This window comes from Pagrus pagrus (assembly GCF_965226575.1).
Source record: "Pagrus pagrus genome assembly, chromosome: 11".
Classification (NCBI taxonomy): domain Eukaryota; kingdom Metazoa; phylum Chordata; class Actinopteri; order Spariformes; family Sparidae; genus Pagrus; species Pagrus pagrus.
In genome coordinates this window covers 21,484,701-21,507,771 of record NC_140195.1, presented here as the reverse complement: position 1 = coordinate 21,507,771, position 23,071 = coordinate 21,484,701, and the positions used below count along the sequence as shown (strand labels likewise).

Here is a 23,071-nt window from a genome sequence, read left to right as displayed (position 1 = left end):
TTGCGTACTGCATATGAGAACATAAAAAGTAGCTAAGGAAAATAATGTTATACCTCCACCACATCCACCTCCTGATTGTACATATGAATATGAAATAATGGTGGTAATGTGAGGATGTAGACATAGATTTGATGCTTTGGCAACATTGTTATTGAGACTTTCATGCCAATAAAGCCCCTTTGAATTGAATTGACTTGAATTGAAACTGATTTAAGTAGAGGTAAGTAAGAACAGCATATTGCCTAAAACTAAGAATAATGTTTTTTAAATGTAACACAGGTTTTATGTTTGGGATCATCGGTCCTGACGACCTTTCTAACCATGCCTGTCCAATCTTCAGGGACAATCAGCAGAAAATGGCTCGTCTGTCCTTTAGACTGTCCTCTTATATAAACATTTACAGTTCAGTATGTAGAGCTTAGCCCCACCTTAAACAGTCTGTGCATTGGTTAAGTTGATGTTTAAGTGCCTAGCTGAAGTCTGTAGGACCACACAGGCCCACATCCACCATGTGGTGTGCATATTTAATGTGTGTAAATAATTGAAAAGCCTATTGAAAGATTCACACGGGCTGCAGCGTGCCTCAGCGGCTGTTTGCGTTTCAGTGTCATCTCCGTCCTTTCATTCAGATTCAGTCAGACTGGGCTTTGCAATTTAGCAAAGTATCCTCTGAATCTGAGAAATCTGGCAGATGTTTTTGTATTGATCTTTATTGAACGTAATCAGAAAATATACTGACACTGCAGGCAAGCTTCAGTCAGAGAAGCTGTTTTAAAGCGGCTGTATGCAGAATTACAGTACGCTCCTCTTTGTTCCTCTTGTGTTATTCTCCTGTTCGTGGGTCCTTTGTACACTGTGACTGACTGAACTCCAGCTGGTCACAGAAGATTGGATGTGATATTTGGGACGACCCTTGACCTCCCCCCTATAGCGCAGCAGGAGTCTGTCTGCTCTTTGAGGTGGATGAGGTGTGTCAGCTGTGAGTGTGTGTGAGGGACAAAAGTAAAATGGACCGACAGACTGTGTGTGTGCGCATGTACAGTATGTGTGTATGTTCATACTGTCCACATACAGTAGGAGCTGTGAGTGCAGACAGCCGTCTCTGCATATGTCTGTGTATCTGTCAATCTGTCGTATGGATTCTTCTCCGCTAATGCACGCACAAACCAACACACACACATTATAGTTCATATGAACACATGTGGAGAGGCTCACACACCTCCTGTCAAACTACATTGTTGCTACTTCAGTGCACTCAATCCGCACATACTGTACATGCAAATATGCAAAAATGTACATACAAAACATGCCCCCCCCCCAGCAAACACACATACACACACACAAATTAATTACGTACAGTCTGAACATATACACACTAATTATGCACTCACCCGTGGGGACTCTACACGGTCCTTAAACATTCATACAAGCACATGAAAGTAACATATATACAATGATGGGAGCCTAACATTTCTATAACATGTGTGTGTGACACTGTCGCTTCCTCGTCATATGTGGGGCCAGACAGTGCTACAGGGTTCTCCACTTCCTTCCACCTCAGTGAGCCCCCAACCCCCCCAATACACACACGCTAAAATATACCTCATGGCCAGTTTCTCAGACACAAAGGAATCCCAATGTACAGTACATTGTGTTATGATATCATTTAAACGTTCAATACATCTAAATTTCATTATTAGAGATATCTGCTGCTGAGACATTTGGGCCAATAGTGATAAATACAGAGACAAGTGACATGAGAATAACTCGACACCAACATCTCTTTCCAGGAACAATGTCCTGCTTTTTCAAGATACCACTTTTCTTCTTTGGTAACTACCCGCATGCCAAGACACCGCAAGAGTTTAGTGAGAAAATAAACGTGATTTTAGGTGAAATGATCCTTTAATCAATAAGCGAACAGAAAAACGGCAAAATGATGAAAAAACTTTTATTTACCTTCACAACACACTCCTTAAAGGTGGTTTTAAGTCAACCAGCAACAGAAAAAAACTCTCAATCCCATTAATCAGACACCATGTTATTATAAACAAAAAATAGTATTATATTTATTATATTATTAAGCGTACAAGCTAACAATGATAGTTTAGACAACTGAAAAAGCAACACTGAGATTTCTCTTTATTCTGCTACTAACAGAATAACTAGACACTCAAATGTTAACACTGATGACTGTGTGTTTGTGCATCTCTGTATTCAAGCACTAAAGCAGTGTGAGAACGCACTGCAGGAGAAAAGTATTCAATCTGTTTAATATTATCAAATATGACATAAAAACACCTACACATACAATCTGTAGAAGTTGCATAAAAGAAGCAAGTATGTTAAAAAGTTACTGAGTGTGTTTAACAGAACAGCTGCTTCAGTCTTTGTGTGCAGAAACTAATATGGATCAAAATCAGCAAAAGTGGCAAAAATTCTATTGGAGATTTGAACTGAATTTCATCAGGAAGTGCATTTTATTCTTTTCCACTGTGGGGCTGCTCTTCGTGAGAGGTTTCCTCCTCCTCCTCACCCCATCTGTCACATCCAGTCAGTCAGTCCTCCCCGCCCTGCCCTCCCCCTCTAGCTCCTGTATTCATCCCCGCAGTCCCCGATGAGCGCCGTGAGGTCCCTGGAGCGGCGTGTCACTGCTTCGATGGCTGCGAGATCTTCCTGCAGCAGCTTCAGGTCAGGGCTGCAGCTACGCAGACTGTCGCTGATGTGTTGCCCCGCCCCTGCGACGCCTAGTCGACATCCCACGATGACCCCGCCCACCGCAGGGCGATCCAACACGTAACGCGTCGCCACGCTGGCCACTGAGCAGTCGTGTTTCTTGGCAGCGGTCTCCAAGGCGACAAGGAGGTCCTGAAAAAGGCTCCAGCCACCCCAACTGTCGATCATGTTCTTGTACTTAGAGAGGGAGGCAGTGTTGAGCTCCGCCCTGGAACTTGGCTCCACCTTTCCCAGATAATGCTCTGAGAGTAGACCGCCAGCTGAGAGAGTGATGGAGGAGAAAGGAGGGAGATACGAAGGAGTTAAAAATGGCGAGGAAGATGGAGTGAGAGGAGAAGTGGGAGGAAGAAAAGGAGGTGCCAGGAATAAAGGGATGGAAGAAGAGCATTGATGAGATGGAGAAGGATGGAGAGGAGGAAGCGGGTGTAGTGAGAGATGGTAGAGAGAAAAAACAAGACGGGAGGGGAGAAGCAGTGGAGGAAAAAGAGGGCAGAGATGGAGGGCGTTGAGGTCGGGAGGAGGATGTGATGCAGAGACGGATGGAGAGGAAGGAGTAAAGTAAAGGGAGGGTGTGTCGTCACGTCGACTGACTCCATTTTAGAAGTCCACCATTTTACATCTTTACAGCGTGATGGTAAATGTGCTGCTTATATCAAACAGGAAGTAAACATTTTAAACTGCTCACGTTTTTAACTAATGCAAACAATAAACACATGAATATAGAATGACTGAATCTTAAATGATGTGTTGTGTCTCACCCAGAGTGCCGTAAGTGAGGAGCTGAATGTTGTTTGCCAGACAGAAGTGCTCCATCTTCGCTACAGGTCGCTGGTCAATCACGGAGTACTGAACCTGCACGACACGCAATTACAAAACAATAAACAGTTAACAGCCGCACTGATGAAGGTGGAGAGAGGGATCATGGGAGTCTGAAGCAGGCGGAGGTGTTACCTGGTTGCTTGAGATGCGGATGCCTCTGTTGGTGATCTCCTCCAGCCTCTGTGTGTCAAAGTTAGTGAGGGAGAGCTCTCCTGAGGAACAAAAGGGAAAACATGGGAGAACTTAAAGCCTTCTCAGAGTAAAAATAAAAACCCAATTATTTGATCCAATCCGATAATAATTCAAACAAATCGAGCCTGAACATTCAATTTTGACAGTGGAAACAGCAGCTTGACAGAAAATACATTCTCAACACAAGGTCCACTTTGTTGCTGTTTCTGAGGCTTTCACAGACGCCTTATGGTCGTCCTTAGTGCACACAGTTGCTGTAGCTGATATGTTGTTAAAAGCTTTAGAAACACCAAGTAAGAGGGTCTTTTGTTAATATTAATAATGACTAACAGCTGATGAAGATGATGAGATGCAGTTAGCAAGGAAAAAGACAGAAAGTGGGTTAACCTTGAGTTAATCTGATTTTGTCAAATTACCACTCCCTGGTTGAGGTCTACATTAACACGCAGCCTATTAAACATCAACATACAGCCAACATACTGAATATACCAATATACTGATCACATCTGTGATGAGCCAAAATCAGCCCACTCATATATTGTTCTGACGATATCATTGTGTCTTTAACTTGATAAAAATGTAACATAAAGTGTCCAGGTGTGCTGAGTTATTGTCGTCTCCTAATCTTACAGTGTGGTTTATCATTATACGTTAACAGTTTATACTGTGTATAGTACTACATACGTATAAGACCCTCCTGTTGCAGGTCGGACAGGTGTCCGAGTGCGTCCAGATATCTCTTGTCTCTGTAGTCCCACCAGTGGAACTGCACACAGTCCAGACTGTCCACCTGCATGCGGTTCATGGAGCGCTGCAGTGCCTTCTCCACCACCTGAGACACACACACAGATACACTTCAGCCCCTGTTTCTGGTTTCTACAGTAAAACTCACTCTGGCCCTTTAAACATACCAACATGAAACCCATTCATGTTTCATTCTACCTAAATTTCCAGTCTCTCAGCACCATACAATGCTAAACAATATCAAACTATAACCTGATTGACACTGGATTTCTGTGGCTGATACCAATATTGATGTTTGGGAGTTAAATAACACAATTTTGATTTTGATTCATTACATTTTTTTTTTTTTTTTTTAAAGAAATTGAGACCAACATACATACGGGTCCACTTTCCAGTGGGAAAATCCACCTGTCACTATTGTACCAATACCACATGCACACATTTTCTGTGTTTAGCTGTAAATCTGACGACCTAAATCATTTAATGGAACATAATCTTTGTAAATTGTTGATACTGTAGATACAAAAAATCCTGTACAGTGTGTGCATTTACAACATATTGGATGGACACTGTGTTGACAGAACAATCATGAAACCAGAGATAAAATCAAGTGTGATGTGAAGTTGAAACTTATGGGAATTGTTAAGTAAAGACCTCATAAAACAAAAGACATAGTGGGAGTCTTTTAAGACTGAACACCACAAAGAGATTTCTGTGTAGCTTTACATTTGTTCAGTAGACCAGTGAGGAAAGGTCCTGGTTCTTTATAAAGACACACACTGCTCTCTGGTGGATAAACTGCTCTCACTGTAAAATACAGCAGACTGAGTGTGACATCTGTCTGCAGCTCACCTTGCGATCCATTGGTCCTGGTCTTGGCACAAATTTGGTGAGACTCTGCAGAGCTGGGCTGTCATTCCCGGAGGATCTGGACTTCAGCTACAGATCAGACAAAGAGTCATAAAAAATTATAATTACAAACATTTTAATTTAGCCATGCCTTGTTACTGTAGCTAGCACTTAGTAGTATTATCTATTATTGATATGTTAAAATATCACTCAAATTCTGTACAGGTTTTTCATTTTTGAAGGATGCAGGAGATAAGAAATGTGTTTTGATGATCGGGTTATTGTAAGAATGACAAAAAGCCTGGAAAGCTTGTGAGCGGATGAGAAAAGCTGGTTGGATGAGAAGAGCTCTCTGTGTCTCTCTGCACATTATTCCAGGTGAGCGGCTGACACTGCGGTCGATACCATTAGACTGTCACAGCACATCAGCCTCAAAAACTCTGATCTGAGCCACACTGGGACCTGTGTCTGTGTGTGTTTGTAGCGTGAGAGCATTTCTTAATGCTTGTGTTGAGTATCTGGGGGACACAGACATTAACAGCTGGATGTAAGAATCAATAACCGGGCCTGACTGAGCTTACATGAAAATACAGTATGAATGACCACTGTGTCCATCACACTTAGCTCAATAAAACTGTGTTACAAATACAGAGCTTTGACTTTAGTTTACTGTTATTGAGGTACAAGGCTCAGGCCCTTCTACAGACATAAAGCAAGTGCAGTACCTCTGCACAGGTAGTTGTATGGTGTGTATCTGCACCTGCTTTATGTCTGAAGAAGGGCATGAGCTTAAGTGTGCAGACTTGTATTTTTAACTTCTGCTTCAGTACAGCACCTAATGCTGAAATTTCCTGGATGTGTTAGCTTCTATAAACCTCTCACATTGATTTACAAGCAAAACATTCTGTTGTTTTTCCCACTGGCAGCCTGTTTTCTCTTTGAACCTGTCTCTTATTCTCTGTTTACTTCTTGCGTGCTTTCAGTGTCTTTCTTGTAAATGTCAAACACACAAACACACACACACACACACACACACACACACACACACACACACACAGTGGCCTCTGTGACATTGTAATGGAAATCTACAAACAGCACATTGGCTCCCTCTTGTGTTTTAGGCAGCTATCTCAAACTATCTCCAGTAAAATTTCATGCACAGACAAGCAGGCCAGCTCTTACACTTCATTTAGAAATATGTTCTTAAATTTGGTAAAAACATTGTTTTTCTAAACTATACATGCACAGCTGTATATTTTCATATTTAGCTATTCGACTTCATACGTATTATTTCAACCCATGGAGGAGGATGATTAATCTCACATTTTAAACATTAAAATCAGATGAAATGGTGAACCTCTCATTAAATGAGAATAAACTGAGTTAAATAGCTTTTACAAGGATCATTTGAGTACACAACATATGCTCATCATTGTTATATTTATGTCATGTATTGAAAGAGGTAAACTGAGCAAAACAGCCGGCAAGACTACCATGATGTATGTGTGTGTGTGTGTGTGTGTGTGTGTGTGTGTGTGTACCTGGCTGTTGAATTGTCCAAATATTTCCTCTGCAGGCCCATAGATGTCTGCCATGTCAAATGTGGTCAGACCAGCGTCTACATAGGCCTGCATGGCCTCAACTGGATAGAGAAACAAATATTATTTTGTATTATTATTATCATTATTATTGATATTATCATTATCAAACAGCACAGTTAGGCAATGCAACAGGTTGTTAGAGAGTACTTTGAGTTATTTTCACGTTAGTATTGCAGCATTGTGATCTTCCAGTGTCTGTTTTAATTGACCTTTGACCACTGTTTAAAAATGTATTTTGTGGCTTGTGTGCTTTGACACAAACAAAGTGTGATGTGAATATAGCAAAATGGCCCTGGTGTACTTATTGTCAGTGACCTGCATATCCACATACAAGCTACAAATGAGTTATGTTGTGCTAAACTGGTATATCTCCATGACATGTGGGTTCATGTTAACCTGCTTTGGCTCTGTCCACGGCTCCGTGCGCCCCGGACACCTGCCACATCCCGTTCAGGACCCGACACACCTCCAGACCTCCGGACAGCCTCACTTTGGGCACCGGGGACATCCTGCTGCTAGGGCCGGGGACGAGCTGCTACAGGCGGGTTGGACACACCTCCTTTATCTCCTGGTAGATAAGAGCCGACCACTTAGTTTTTTTACTTGTTGCGTCATTTTACTGACTTGTCAGTAAACTTCATGCTATTTAATACAGCTGTATATAAATTATATATCAGTTACATGAATATTAAAACACCTACTTTACTCTTCTAACGTGAGCCCGAATCACCGCCGGCAAACAGACGATCACTGCAGCGCGTTACAAAACATTTTACGTAAAGGCGTTACAAAAGCTACGAGTGTGGTCTCAGCCAATAGGAGGCTCTGTTTAGCCGGAAATAAACTTCTTCTTCAGCAGGCTGGCTGCTGGTTTGCTGCCCCCTACTGGATGAAAACTGTCACCTCTCAGGAGAAACACAGCATCTGAACCTTCATCTGAAATAAACCAGAATCTTTGCAGAACAGCTCATAATAATGAGGCACAGAGACGTGATACAGTAAAAAATTATCTTTACTCTTCATTTACATTCCCCACATGTCTCGGTTACAAAATGATAGATCCCCTCCAGACAACATGCTGTAAACAGTCCCACTTTAATTTCTCATCACTCCACTACTGTTGCTGCCTTCTTCTTCTTCTTCTTCTTCCTCTTCCTTTTCCTCTTCCTCTTGCCAGGTGTGCTGTCAGCCTGTTCTGCTGCCGCAGGTGTCGGTTTCTCGTCCGTCTCTGAGGCTTCAGACTCGTCTTCTTCCGAGGCTGCAGGTCTCTTCTCACAGGTGGACGGGCTTTGTGGTGCTGCCTCCACGACGCTGCGACAGGGCAGACAGCAGAAGTCAAACAGAATACAGTGGTTGTACATCTGTATTCAAAACTTATAAAACTGTTTGTGCTCACAAAGTTTTATGATATTCAATTGTAGGTTAAAAAAAATATGTGATTACAGTCGATTAAATTTAATTTCAAGCTAAAGACTAAAGAACATCAAAAACTATATTTGCATGAAAGATATATTCAGCTCTTTCTTTACAGGTTCTCTATTATTGTGACAGGATGATGACTGAATTCAGATGTAGAAAAATAAGTCAAATTTCACTTTCACAGATAAGCTTCACTTTATTTAAATAACTTTACACAACGCCTCAGTATTTACCTTATCTGTGCTACAGGCTCCTGCTTCTTGTTCTCAGCCTCACTGTGTTTCTCCAGCAGAGCCACGAAGAAGCCGTGTGTGCGGGTCTTGCTGGTGCTGGCACGCAGACACTGAGTGAGCGGCTCCAGGCCACGTTCAGGCCACTGAGACAGCAGAGGAACCAACCTGCAGCAGGAAACACAAACACTTTCAGGGGACAGTTCACTCAGGGACCGACAGCTGGTTCCTCATCAGACGGGCCCAGAGTTTCACTCAGAATCATATCAAAGACAGACGGGTATAAAAACATCAATAGGTTTATTCTGATTTGTGAAAATGGACTGTTGTTACCTGAAGCTGGGGTTCTGCTGCAGACAGGCCGCTACGACGTCCTCGTTCTCCTGTCTGTGGATGGAGCAGGTGGAGTAGACAAGGCGCTTCAGCCGAGGGAACCTGAGGGCGTGGTTCAGGCACCGCAGCTGGAAGGAGGCCAAGGACGCCAGACGAGCCTGAGTCTTCTCTTGGTCAGCGGAGGAGGCATCTTCTCGGAGACACACCATACCTGAACCCCACACAGATTATAGACATTATATTTTAACCTCAGAGTAGAAGTACAACAAAACAGAACATAAAATGTCTGGATTTTTCCTTAAGTACACAAAATAAACTGCTGGGAAGAAGACAGTGATGTTACAAGAAGGTTCATTAGTGAAAACAGGTGATGCAGAGTGAACAAGCCACCAAAACAGCTTCTATTAACTGTCTGATTCTTCAAGATGGGTCGTGATCATATATGATTACATGACATATGTATCATGTGACTATGAAACTATAGTCACACGTTCCATGGGCTCTAGGGGATGTCAAGGAGACAAGGTATACAGGAGGTATACCTGTAAAGGCCGCAGACAGGTGATCAGACACCTGGTTAACCCTATGATCAGTGATAACTCAACCTACCTGACCCGCTGCAGGATGGATCCAGCAGGACATACTCTACATCTTTATACTGCGGGCTGTCAGGATCCACCTTCAGGAAGTCCTGGTTGGCCAGCTGCTGACAGGTGACCCCAGCTCGGAGCAGGAGAGTCGACATGGTGGACAGACGCTTGGCATCCAAATCAAAGGCAAACAGCTTGCCCTTGTTCTTCATGATGGCTGCCAGGTGGCTCGTTTTGTTGCCTGGGGCGGCGCAGGCATCGATGACATGGCTGCCAGGTGGTGGGTCGAGGAGGTAGGCGGGGAGGCAGCTGGCTTTGTCCTGCAGAATGATGTGACCGGCCTTGTACATGAAGTGGTCATGGAAGTCGGTTTTAGGAGAGAAGACCAGCAGCTCTGGCAGGTGCATGTCTTTCACAAAGTGTTTCTCCTTCAGGGTCAAGTCATCCAGCCTGGAGGCTTGTCCCAGGTAGGACAAGCCGTCCCTCTTCACGTAGTCCACAACATCCTCCACGGTGGTCTTCAGGGTGTTCACACGCACATACCTGGGCAGCCGATCCCCTGCGAGCACTTTGAGGCCGTCCGGGAGCAGGTCTTCATTCTTACTGACCTTCTTCTTCACCTTCATGCGGGCCAGCGCCGCCTGCAGCCTGGGCCGGTGCTTCATCATCATGGTCTTCCAGGAGCCGCCGCACTTCAGCCCCTGGCCGATCACCAGGTCGTGCACCAGCACCATGGCCATGTGCATCCTCAGCTTGGTCTGTTTGAGCAGCTTGGTGGACTCGATGATCTCCTGCAGGACGGAGGAAAACTTCTGGGTCTCACAAACCAGAGCGAACAGCTGCTTGATGTTCACAAATTTGCTGTCGTAAACCAGAGTTTTTAGAGCGGCCTGCTTCATCTCGGCTTTCTCCAGGATCTCAGCAGCTTTTAAGTACAGAGCCATGGCGACAGATAGCTTTCAGCTAGCTAACGAGCCGGACTACTGCGCTCTTTTATCGGGTTTTTACAAGTGACAACTGGCCTGACACCTTCCTCGTCCCAGCGAAGCCTCGTCTTCTGAACAACAAGCGGGTTTCTTCCTCTCGTTCAGGTTTTTATATAAACGCAGCTTCGTGATAACTTTTCCACCATGCACATGGTGGAGGAAGGGTCGTGACTCCGGAAGTACAAGCTCACGCATTGTTTTCGTCTGACGTAGGCGGTCCCTCCAGCCAATCAGTGACCGCGACTGAAAAAGAAAACTATCGGGCCTAAAACTCAAATTACTTTTATAACATTTAAATTACAGCAATGTCACCGCTATTTTCTATACATTGGTAACATGTTTTCATGTATTTCTGTTCAAGGCCTAATTTTTTTTGGTAGCTTTTATTCTTCCTCATCTTCTCTGTTGGGGTGCTCAGGATAAACTACTCTTAACACTAAAATGTCCATCCTTCCTCACTTTACAAAGTCAGCACCCAGCTGATCACAATATTAATTTTATTCTAACCCAGATAGTTAAAAAAAAAAAACAGATTGACATGAACACTTTGAGCCACAGATATAGAAATCTGTACAGAAAAATAGCTTTATTCTTTAATAAAAGTACATTCTCTGGATATTTCCACGTGGAGACACAACAGCTCACAGGACTCAGGTTCCCATGTGTGTTTATCACCACAATATAAACAATCATTGTGAATTTCAGTTTGTTTAAAAGCTTCTGTCTAATAATGTCAAACTAAAATGTAGAATGAGCATCAACCGCCATTATAATCTGTTAAATCAATCAATTTAAGAGCCGATTAATCATCAAGGCTCTTGACATTTATTAACTGTAAAGCATCACTGACCAGTAAAAATGAAAAATATAAACAAGTTGTTATAGACTAATAAAATAAATGCAGCTTTTACAAAAAGCTGAAAAGGTGCAGAGTCTTATTTCATTTACTGTTAAGCGACCCAACACGCAGTCCATCTGCACTTAAGTGTACAGCATACAAAACAAATAAATTACAAGAAAAGGAAACAAATTACCCTCCAAAGCTTTACATTTTCAGTCACTTAAATTTTTGCTTTAGGCACTGAATACCCACTATCCACCACTGTTTTTTTATAGTTCAGTGACATTGAGACAGAGTTTTAGCACAACCAGTACAAGTCAGTCAGAAAACTTTGGACTTTGACCACAACTGCTTCTTTTACTCCTGCCACTACCTTCTTCTGAGAAGGTAGTGGCAACTACAAAGAAAAACATAAGACCTCTGTTCAGCATTTTGCAAAGTCATCTTAATTCACACTTCAGATTACATTTTTAAATCTTTGAATTAAGAAAGTGTTTATACTCAAAAACAAGAAGCAGTGTAGCTGCTTTGTGTGAAGGGCAAAGAGAATCTGCCTTTCACTAAACAATAACAGTCATCTGAACTAAAAATCCCCAGAGAAATAAAAACAGTTTGAGCTCTATGACGGTGGCTGCCATTGTGCTCATATTTAATATATTTGAAGTATATTTTTGATCAGTGTTTCCCAAAGCCCATGATGACTTCCTCAAATGTCTCTTGTCCTCAACCCTAAATATTCGATTTAATGTCAGAGAAGAGTAAAGAAACTAATTAATTAATCGATGCAGCTCTGGGTAGAAAAAGAGGCTTAATTCAGCGAGTTTGATCGAATGTTCAAAGAAATGTCATCGAGGGACATCAAGTTAAGTCATGGACATGGGTGTCACATGGGTTTAAAAGTGCATTTTATAGTAAATGATGGTGCTGAGTTTCTGTTTAATGCAATGTGATAAGTAGGGAAAAGCAAGGGTGGAGGATATTTTGGATGGAGGACAGAATAGTCAGAATCAATTGTCACCTGAACGATCAGTGTTTAGCAACCCCACTGGGCTTTTTAACAGTCTTTGCCTTTAAAGAGTTTTTGTACAGAAGCAGTCTCTCTGTGGTGTGAGGTGGCAGCCGGTTCCTCTTGGCTCTCACAATACACGCTGCCATTGGACACAGCCGGTCGAAGCCCCCTGAGGTGGCTGGTACTGCTAGCAGCTTCTTGGCGATGCTCTGGAGCTGGGGGAACCGAGAAGCAGATTTCCAGTAAACCACACTGGAGTTGCTTTCCCACAGTGGCTCTGACAGGTACGCATCAAGCTCAGACGTCTTCATGTTCTTTGCAGGCGGCTGGAGAAAGTTAAAGATGGACTTGCGCTTGAGGTTGTTTCCGTCAACTCCGTCAAAGTTGTTGTCATCTGAGCTGCCACCAGATGTCTCCATCAGCGTATTGGCTTGGCTTTCCTCTTCACCATTCTGGTCCTTTGTCAACTCTGCACTTGTCTGGTCTTTATCTGCCTCTACAGAGGGAGATGCTGAGGCCTCCATGCTTCTTAATGAAGCCTCCAAGATGGCGCGAGCTTCATGCTTCAATGGGGGTGTGAGGATATCTGTCTGGTCCTCATGTTTGGCATCAGAAAATGGCTGGAAGGAAAGTTCAAGCCAGAGTGAGAGTTCTAATTCTGAAAGTGGGTTATGTATGATATACATTTTCTTTTCTACTTTAACATAGAGCTCAATAGAGACATAGAGAACTTCTTAGGACGCCAACAGACAAAACAAACCAGCCATGCTTCTGGCATAACTCAGTACCTGAAGCTTGATCCTGGGGTCAAGCACAGCAGCTAAGACCATGTCCTTCTGGTGGATCAGGGACTGGAAGTGTGTGTGGAGGCCAGTACGCAGGGCCTTGCTGAAGTGTGTGTAGTTAGTGACAAGGCTCTCCAAGGTTTTATCAAGGCCAACAAGGGAAGGTATGATGATAGAGATGGTCACTCCGTTTCCTTGCAGGACCTGGGTTAGAAGAGGTAAAAAGAATATGATCTCACATAATCATCTACAAATAATAACACATTACTATTATACTACATTCATGCTGCAACTTTAATGGATTCATCTTTTTTTGTTGTTTGCTTAGTTTCAGTAATCCAAAGTACCCAACTCAGAACAGCCAATTCAATCAATAATATCATAATCAACTACATCTATAATGAAGTTCTTTCTAACTTTCTCTTTTACCTGCAAGGCCTCCTCAAACGGTTCAAGGAGACCCAGGATGTCAATCACTTGCTCCCTTTTGACCATGACCAGAGGCGGTGCGCTGGCTGTGTCGTTAGCCTCTATGCGAGCCTGAGCTAAGACAGTCATGACTGCACTCCAGGCGGACTCCTGCGCCATGCGGCGTAAAGATACCATCATGGAGTTCCAGCGACAGCTACTGGAGGAAGGGCACAGGGACACGTTCCACTCCTTCATCAAAACCTAATTAATGAGAAATTATAAGTATCTGTATCAGTATTGTTAAAATGGTTAAAAAAAGTATTGAAATCATATCGAATAAAAGAAGTTTGGCATCATCAATCCTTATCATGTGTCTTTGCAAAAACAATGTAATGCAGTGTACAATACAGTTGTAAGTAGTTTTTAGACATTTTTTCTCCTACCTCACTCCAGTAAGCACTGCTCCTAAAGAAAGCCACCACGTTGTGGGCCTGCAGGAGCAGGTTTTCCACAACCCTGGAGTTCTTCAGCGCTTCCTTAATCACAAGCTGCAGTGTGTTGGCCGCACAGGAGGTCCTGGTCCCAATCTGCAGCTCTGAAAAGGGGGATTCTGTTTCAGTCATCTGGTCTGACAGAAATGCCACTATCTCATCTCCATCCGGTTCTCCCCTGTTGGATGAGCACATGATCTTGTAGTCGCAGAATAAGTTGTTCCCAGCCAGGGCTTCTTTGGCCTGGTTGGTGATGATGTAGCCGATGCTGTGAGGAAAGATGCCGTAGCTCAGCAGCACACCTTCAAGCTCGCTGGCCACAGTGGCGCTGAGGTTTTTGTGGCTGAGGTGACGGAACGCCACAGTGGGACGGCGGATCTGCCAGGAATCACTGACAAAGTGGAGCTGCACGACAACAATGGGCTCCTCCACTGGATGGGATGGATCACCTGCCCATAGGTCTAAAGTGACATGGATGGCACTCTTACCATCTTTGGTTTTGGCAAGGCAGGCTTTAAGGTCACGGATGAGCTGAGGTTTGATGGTTCTCTCCACATCATCATAGAGCTGTAGGCCAATAACTCGTTGAGATAGCTTGTTGTATTCAGGGCTGATGGTACTCATGAATGACCTGAAGCCTGTGCCTTCAACAAAACTGTGGGGAACAAAGAAAAGATACATTGACATTGTGCATTTTCAAATGGTGTGTGAGATCTAGACTGGTGATTAGATGTTGGATGGTTATATGACATAATCCACATGCAGCAGACTCATGAGATCACCCTAACCCTTTGTCCAAAGTTGTCAAAATACCCCAGTTTGTTAATCCTCAGGTCATTGACCCAACATGAACACTGTAACAGCCACTAACACTACAAGTCACCTGAGTGGCAGCATGTCCTCAGCAATCATCCTCAGTGCTGCATCGACAACCTTTTTCTGGTCCACCGGTACAGCTACGGGTGCAGCCCCTGAGTTGGAGTTGGGACTGGAACTCGAACTCGAACTAGGGGGCAAGGAGGGATTGGGGGAGGAGATCTCTCTCCTGGATGTTGAAGTCTGTGGAAGCTGAATGGGCGCCCTCTGCTTGACTTTCTGAGGCTCCTTCTGCTTCTTCTCTTTCTCTGGCCTGAACTGTAGTAAAGCAAAGAGTACAAGAGTGAATCCAAGCTGCAGCTCGACGCATCATAGAAAAAAAAAAACCTAAAAGCAGTTAAGAAATGTTCTTTTGTCATCCATCTAAGAACACTCCTAATTTAACTGATGTAGCTCTGTTAAAGGAATAGTTCACTCTAAAACAAAATTCAGTCATTATCGACTCACCCACATGCTGGTGATAAGTCCGGTGTAGTTTCTTATTCCTCAAAGTGCAGCTGGAGGGGGTACTCTCCGGCAACGATAATCCATACAACGAGCTTAAGTGGCGCCCGGGAGAAAATGTCTAACAGTCACTATGCTATGTTTACATGGAGGCACGCTCCATCATCCAATCATCTTGTCCGGCGCGGCTTCCGTAGTGCAATCGGCTGCGAGGGAGACTGGCGTGAACGCGGAGCGTGCCTCCATGTAAACATAGCATAGTGACTGTTTAGGCTGTAAAAATGTACTAAATGACGTTGTTTCGAGTAAACTCTGGATGTCGTCACTTCAGGATACTTGGATTGCAGCGGACGAGCAGTATGGAGGAATATTACGAAGTTTTTGTGTAGTTTTATGGACATTTTCTCCAGGGCGCCACTTAAACTCGTTGTATGGATTATCGCTGCCAGAGAGTACCCCCGCGAGTCTCCAGCTGCACTTTGAGGAATAAGAAACTACACCGGACTTATCACCAGCATGTGGGTGAGACGATAATGACTGAATTTTGTTTTAGAGTGAACTACTGCTTTAAATTTCAATGTTTCTCCTTAGATAAAGGTTTGAAAGAAAATACAGCTGATTCATAAAGGACATTCATCTATGGCAAACTTACCACTTTAGGAATTACTGGTTCAGTGTCTAACACAACATCACACTTGAAGTCGACCTGTAACACAACATATAACGTTAATGCACATTAATATCTTTGCTGCAAAATATTGGAAAAAACACCAAAGCTTTTCAAACCCTTTCTTTCTAATCAGATGGTAATATCATAATATGTATCATTGAGCATTACCTTTGCATCATTTTAGAACAGCAGCAGGCATATTACCTGCTTCGTCCCTATGATGAGTAATAAACGATCAATATCTAATCTATTATCTCTATTAATACTAGCTATTCAAAATTGTTTACCGAGTAATCTTTGACAAAACAAAAAAAAAAACCTTTGTTAAAATTGTGGAAATCTGTAAAAGCAGAAAATGATGAGCCTTCGCAATTTGTGCTAAACTCAGTAAGTGCTGTACCTCTCCTTCCACAAACTGTTGAATATCAAGGGAAATGCTGTCAGCTTCGTCCTTGAACAAGCCCAACTCTGCTTTGCGTCTGATGGTGCTGTTCCAGTGATTTTTCACAGAATTGTCTGTCCTGCAAGAGGAATTAAAAATATACATTAAAGTGTCATTCCTAGCTTAAACAGGCTGATACGTTTCTACATTCACCCACTCATTTTAAAAATTAAAAATAAATAGTGTATTTGACTGCTTTTGATCCACTCTGTTAAATTTCAGCAAATCAATGACCCCTAGTGTAAATGTTAGCCAACTCACCTTCCAGGAAGCAGCTTGGCAATCTCAGCCCACCGGTTTCCAAAAATGGCATGGGCTTTATAGATAATGATGTCTTCTTCTTCTGTCCAGGAGCTCTTTTTGACCAGTGGATCGAGATGGTTGTGCCAACGCTCACGACACTGTTTACCCACCCGCCCTTTTAGGTGCCTAGCAATCAAGGACCAGTGTCCAGTGCCGTACTTGCCCACCAGCTCTACTATCTGTCAGAGCAAAGGCATTAGCAAACACAGGAGTACAAAATGAGATAGGACAATATTAACTAGAGACTGTGTTTCAGAAAAGTCTATATAAGTTCAATGTTTTCACCTTTTCATCTTCCTCTTTAGACCAGTAGCCTTTGATTAATTCAGGATCCAGGTGCTTTTTCCAGCGTTGCATACACTGCAATTCTGTACGCCCCTGTCATGGTGATAGGAAATGCCTTTATTATCCGAGATTAAATAATTCAACATGGAGAGATTAGAGAGCGTTCAGAGATTTTACAAGTTCCACAGCATGATAGACACAATACACATACTTACTGGTAAAAAACTGGCAATGGTTTTCCAGTCTTTCTTTCCAACGCTGTTGACCAGGATTTTTAAATTGTCATCCTGCACACAACAACAAATCAGTTCAGAGACACAGTACAATTTAATGTGAGCTTTAAGGTCAGCTTTCAGGTCCGGAATTAACATGAACACGGGTTGTTACTTTTGACGTAAACTACAAAAACAAACAATCATTGCAAACTTCAAAATTTCTTAAGCATTAGTTCACAACTCTGCTTCAGTTGGCTCTTCTTCTTAGCACGCAGCATTACTATTCAGTCACTGACACCTTTATAATAAAATACTTGACATTATAGTGTGTTGCTCCAGATTATGTTGTCAGATGAGTATACTTATTTTGTACAGACAACAGTAACTTGAAAGACTTCTTTTCACTCACCTCTTCCTGAGTCCATCTGACAGAACACCTGGTGCCATCCTTCTTTTCTGCTGTGTCAGAGTCTGTGTCCATGCACGGATTACTATCTCCTGCTTCTTCCATGCTGCAACCACACAGATAACCAAAAATTAAGATAAAACATGAATTACTGGATTTCAACATGAAAAGATTATTAAGAGTGAAAAGACACTACATAGAGATTGTGGAATACAAAGTCTCCATGGATATGGACATATGGTATGGTTGTTGTGGGCTTCATAATGATGCTGTAGAGTTATTGAATGTCATTTTTAATAAATTAAACAAATATATATATTGACTTTCATTGTGTTGGTGTTGTAACAAAGTCTCAGCTGCAAATGTCAAAACATTTTTAAACCTCGTGTTCATCTATCTCCTTACAACAATAACAACAACAACAACAGACGTGCTTGTTTAAATGCTAAATTTAAAGTAATCCAAAGACTGAAAAACTATTTCAGCACCATTGGTGATTTAGTGGCAGATCGAAGCACGAGTTGTCTATCTTTTACAAAGAGCAAAACTTTTGACACTTTTCATGTGGCATGTCCAAAGATGTAGATATGTGAGAAATTGTTCAAGCCAAGAGGAACAAAGTTACCATGACAGCTAAGACATGCAAAACATGCAATGTAAAATATAAAAACAGGATATATCATACTTTGTCACTTAGCTAACTTGTAACCGTTTCCTTGGTATAAAGCCTGTGTATTTTACTTTCCTGTCCCATAACCTGTTCAACAAGCATGAATGTTGTGCTCCACAGCATCAAGCTACCGTTAGCTAACTGCCCACAGAAAAGCTGAGCTATCTTAGCAGCCAACATAAGCTGCTGAATACCAAATAAGCTACCACGACATAAAGGCGTTTAGCTAAATCGTCACATCTCAATAGTCCATTTGGCAACTCTCAAGACAAAATTGCTGCGATTAAAGAATAAGAGACAAACTTATAAACTTACAAGCAAACTTGGCTGCAACTTAAAGCTAGCAAACTTGGCTAGCAGGTCCTCGCACACGCTTGAAGGAAACGTTGACTGTTAGTTCAGAAAGTAGTCCGCCTCTAGCGGCGCGTATACGCAAATGCAACAACCCTGCTCACCTTACAACATTTCTTATAAGCGAAAGTGAGGTGTTTGTGATTATTTCAATGTTGCTGAAAGTTACTTGACATGACAGTGCGGAGCTCGGAAATGCCTACCTAAAGTTCAGCTTGTGCAACTGCTTCTGAAATACAGCAGGGTCCAGCTTTTCCAGCTCCCTACCGTGACACAACAGAACAACGGCTTTTAAAAGGACACGGGAGAGGAAACAACCATCTCACTCACACAACATAACTACTACTTGCTTCACAGATGTAGCGATGACTGCTTTTTAAAGTATTACCCTGTGAGATGTTTCCACCCTGAGCACAACACAAACACACATGTATTTTTTTTTTTTTTTTTAACATCCACGAACGTGAATGTTCCCCACACTTACCCGCGCGACATCCCTCCTCTGTCTCTCTTGTCTCGAGATACAGACCGGGGCTATCAAATGCTAACGTTAGCCGGAGTAGCTACAAAACAAGCTGTCTTTTCAGGGACACAAGAAAGAAAGCTTGTAAAACATATGCCGAAGTAAATCTGTGTTAATCGATACACTACAGAGACAGTCAAGGAACTCGTTGCACTGTATCAGTAGAAATTTACCCGCGACTGAAACTCTGAGGTCTGTTCAAGAGCACCACGGCCCCACAACTGCACGCACTCCCCGGAAACAATGCATGTCAGTGACGGTTTTAACCGACGCTAACGGCTAACGGCTGCTGCTAAGCAACTGTGGACTGGACTGCCTCCTGCCTTTAACGGTTCCCTTCAGCATAATGTTAACAAATCTCTTCCAAAAGAGCAACAAAGTTTCAATCAAACAGTTGTGAATGCTGTAACACTTCTTAAGAACGACACTAGTTCACCATTACAGATCTTTTATACCAAATTAACCTCTTCAAAAAGTCACTAGTGGGTCACTTATTTATGCTAGGCTAACGTAGGCTAAACTAACAGGCACTGCTCAACCCCAAATAACATAATAAAGAGCTTTAATGAAGGTTTAAAGACTTGTAATGATAGCAATCATGGAATGTGTCCTTTAAAGAGGAGGCAATGTAGATTTTTCAACATGATATGGTGGCACAGCATTAGCAAAACATTACCTATGATAGGCTAATGTAAAATAGCTTATCTCATCTCATTTTATATCAACGTTGTAAAAATATTCTACAATATTTTTCTTTCATTTTGACTCTCAAGTGGTAGCACAAATTATTACAACATTGTGTCACAATAAAAAGTCATTGTAATAGTAAGCATTTTATTTATTTCAGCTTTATTTCTGGCTTGTCTTCCACAATATTCTGTCAGAGGACACTTATTTTATCACATATAGGCACAAACTAGCTTGTCTCTGTCAGAATTCATAGCATAGCATGTTAATGTTGCCCAGCCTGGTGTGTGCGTAACCTGTATCCTTCTATGAGTTCACAGATGATAAGTTGTCTTTTTCACTTTGCCTGTCTCATTGCCATCCTCGCACTCATCAACAGTGTTGCTAAGCAACTGTCCTTCACAGTTACTAAAAAAATGCATCCAGACATCTTCTCCAGCAGGAGAATTTATTTATTTGGATAGCTTTGTGAAATCTAGAGCAGATCTTTTGACGTCAGTCCATTTTCCATTTATGAGCAGTTCCTATCATAGATCAGGGATTTAAGAATTTGATATTGTGAAGACTGGAGGCACTACAGAACAAATCATGCAGATCTTCATGTGTATATATTAGGGTGAAATTGCCAGTACTATCGCAACTTTTTCCATGCTTTCACCCCATCAACGTGCATGTCAGCCACTCTAACATTCAGCTGACTAGAAAATTCATGTCTCAGTCAGAACTGTCACCAATGGGAAGGCCCAAGAAGTATATAAACTTAGCTCAAAATCATTACATGAAATATGATAATTTGTTATAAGTGGTGGTCTATTGATGTTGAATTTAATGAATGAAATGAAGCCAAGTCAGTGATCGCATGTTGGAGTCAGGCAGCTGAGCTGTAGCACCTAAAGGTACATGTACAGTAACCATGTATATGTACTGAAAATGACAGTTCTCATACACAATTCATTTTATTACAGCATGCAGCTTTCATACAAAATTAAGGTTTTGTTTTCAAGTGGTCACAGAGCACAGGAATATTCTTCTTCTTTTGGTGTAACACTGATGATTAGGAAAAGAGAAGTTATTCATCTTCTGATGGTTTCTGACTCCTACATGAATACACTTTAGCCTATATTCTATTGTTCTGCTCTTGTTAGAGCAGACCTTTCATTATACTTTAATACAATTCTGACCAACCTCCTGTTTGAGGCACGGTGTCTGTAACCTTTTCAGTCCTGAGCCAAAAGTTCTGTTTTCAGACTTTTTTCCATTCATCTGCCTCTCAAAGTCTCTCTTTAGCTTCAAATATGGATGTATAGCAATTTTTTCGGAATAACAACACCTTTAAAGACACTTTTAATGGAGCATTTGACATGTTGTATTCAAGATTTGGTGTATTTATACAAATTCCACAGATGTCAGATATAATGAATATAGGTTAAAACCATCACAATGACCAATAAATAATACTTAGACTGTTGCATCTCTAAAGACAGCGTTCACATTTTATATAAATTTAAGGAGCATTTAGAAATAAATGGGGCGGCTTTAAATGTTTTTTACCCTTACATGCACAATAAAAATATCAGTGTATAATTTTCATGAAATATGTGTGCACAATTGCATATCTTTGCTCACATGAATGAAATACATCACTTTTTTTGCCATCAAAGAATCTTGTCCTGCAACTTCACATGACAACAACAGTTAAACAAGAAGTGATTTTACAAACATCAATCAGAAAGAAATCAGAAATTAATGTCAGATATGTACGAGAGAGAGAAGATTAATGAAAGCTGACACTTTAATTGCCTTTCATATCTTACAAATAAACGCCGTAAAACTATGGATGCCCATTTACTCCAGTTAAAGAAAAAAATATCATGAAATCTACGCCTGATGAAAAAATATTCCCATTGTAATTCTAAGGCTAAGTTTTCTCATCATGTATTGTGTTCATTTTGACCACTAAGTGGGGCAGTAGTGCAGATTGTGAGTGGTGACTAATTTGGCCTCAACTCTTGGCCTCAATTTTGTCTGTTCAGATTAATAATTGACTTGTCGATCGCTTTGGAAAAATTAAAATAAATGAGTCTCTGCTGGTTAAATGAGTTTAAGATAACCATAAAAGAGAAGTGATACAAACTGATAAGATTCAACGACAAAGGGACGAAACAGACATCGCAAAAGAGATGAAAAATCCTCAACATCACACCAAAAGAGGGTGGCAGTCAGCTACTCTGTCACTATATCATGTGTCAAACAGATGCATGATAGATGACTTGGAAGTTTGGGGCTGTCATGATTACTGTATGTTCCTTGCAGATAAATCAGAGTGGTCAAACATTTATCAGTGATGGCAGGCATCAGTAGCATGACAGGTGCAGAGCTGTAGTGTGAAGAGTCAGTGTGTTTGTGCAATGAAACAAATGCGGTGCCAAAGGAACTTTGAACGATTGTCTGCTCACCTCTGGTCTGCATGTTGCCTCCGCCAAGTTGCACAACGTTGTCTGTCAGATGTGTATAAATCGGTGTCAGCTTTATTATAATCTCTCAGAAGTTAATGTTGTATTTAGTAGTGCTCAGTTCACCAGAGGGCTTTGAAATCAAGGAACAGGAAAATATAATCATCTAAAATGATGCAGCACCGATTCCAAATGAAACATAAATGAAAACGAAGACACATTTACTGATGCACAGTGTTGACATCACATGCACACAGATTTAGCCTGTATTATCATTCATGATAATACACACACAAACACAAAACACACAAACCTGTGCAAGCATCAAAGAGTTAAGCTGCTTCTCTCTTGTACACAAAATGAACAGCACTGTTACTTGCTGAGTGTGTGTTTGTTTTGGGTTCAGTAATCCCACCAATGTATGTCAGCAGCATATACAGACGAATACAGTTTCGCAACTATGTTGGTAACACACACACAAGCACAGTTTACCAAATTATCAGTATTGCTTATTCTATAGATATATAGATGTATATCTTATATATCTACATTTTTGCTAAGTGTGTGTATGTTGTATTATTTATTCTTATATTTTGCATTGAGCAATTTGTAATTACTGTTATTAGTTGTTTATTTTTCTATTGATATATATTTCTCTCTGTTATGTTGATATGTATATCTACTTTCTATCTATCTATCTACGTATGTCA

The 23,071-nt window shown here is 41.6% G+C and overlaps 3 protein-coding genes across 8 annotated transcripts; all 3 read right to left on the bottom strand.

The window, feature by feature from the left end:
• Positions 1–1,937: 1,937 nt before the first annotated feature.
• On the bottom strand, positions 1,938–7,729 carry LOC311265761 (uncharacterized protein). Its single transcript, XM_084367741.1, has 8 exons — positions 7,643–7,729; positions 7,338–7,509; positions 6,882–6,982; positions 5,344–5,430; positions 4,432–4,579; positions 3,688–3,767; positions 3,495–3,588; positions 1,938–2,996 (listed from the first exon to the last, which is right to left on the bottom strand). Exons 2-8 carry the CDS (start codon positions 7,447–7,449, stop codon positions 2,587–2,589), a joined length of 1,032 nt encoding a protein of 343 aa, XP_084223867.1. The 5' UTR covers positions 7,450–7,509; positions 7,643–7,729; the 3' UTR covers positions 1,938–2,586.
• Positions 7,730–7,935: 206 nt separating this feature from the next.
• Positions 7,936–10,696, bottom strand: nsun5 (NOP2/Sun RNA methyltransferase 5). Its single transcript, XM_084365894.1, has 4 exons — positions 9,533–10,696; positions 8,924–9,134; positions 8,594–8,758; positions 7,936–8,252 (listed from the first exon to the last, which is right to left on the bottom strand). Exons 1-4 carry the CDS (start codon positions 10,455–10,457, stop codon positions 8,048–8,050), a joined length of 1,506 nt encoding a protein of 501 aa, XP_084222020.1. The 5' UTR covers positions 10,458–10,696; the 3' UTR covers positions 7,936–8,047.
• A 349-nt stretch (positions 10,697–11,045) lies between these two features.
• mybl2a (v-myb avian myeloblastosis viral oncogene homolog-like 2a) lies at positions 11,046–19,505 on the bottom strand. 6 transcript variants are annotated; one of them, XM_084368010.1, is made up of 14 exons: positions 19,395–19,505; positions 19,183–19,277; positions 18,902–18,961; positions 17,681–17,783; positions 17,272–17,343; positions 17,057–17,149; positions 16,730–16,950; positions 16,427–16,547; positions 16,009–16,062; positions 14,920–15,170; positions 13,989–14,691; positions 13,564–13,806; positions 13,138–13,338; positions 11,046–12,969 (listed from the first exon to the last, which is right to left on the bottom strand). In XM_084368010.1, exons 2-14 carry the CDS (start codon positions 19,191–19,193, stop codon positions 12,367–12,369), a joined length of 2,736 nt encoding a protein of 911 aa, XP_084224136.1. In that variant the 5' UTR covers positions 19,194–19,277; positions 19,395–19,505; the 3' UTR covers positions 11,046–12,366. The 6 variants fall into 6 exon arrangements, with proteins under 6 accessions (XP_084224136.1, XP_084224137.1, XP_084224141.1 ...); XM_084368011.1 differs by having other exon boundaries at positions 19,183–19,273; XM_084368015.1 differs by lacking the exon at positions 19,395–19,505 and having other exon boundaries at positions 13,989–14,140; positions 14,525–14,691; positions 19,183–19,387.
• Positions 19,506–23,071: the final 3,566 nt, after the last annotated feature.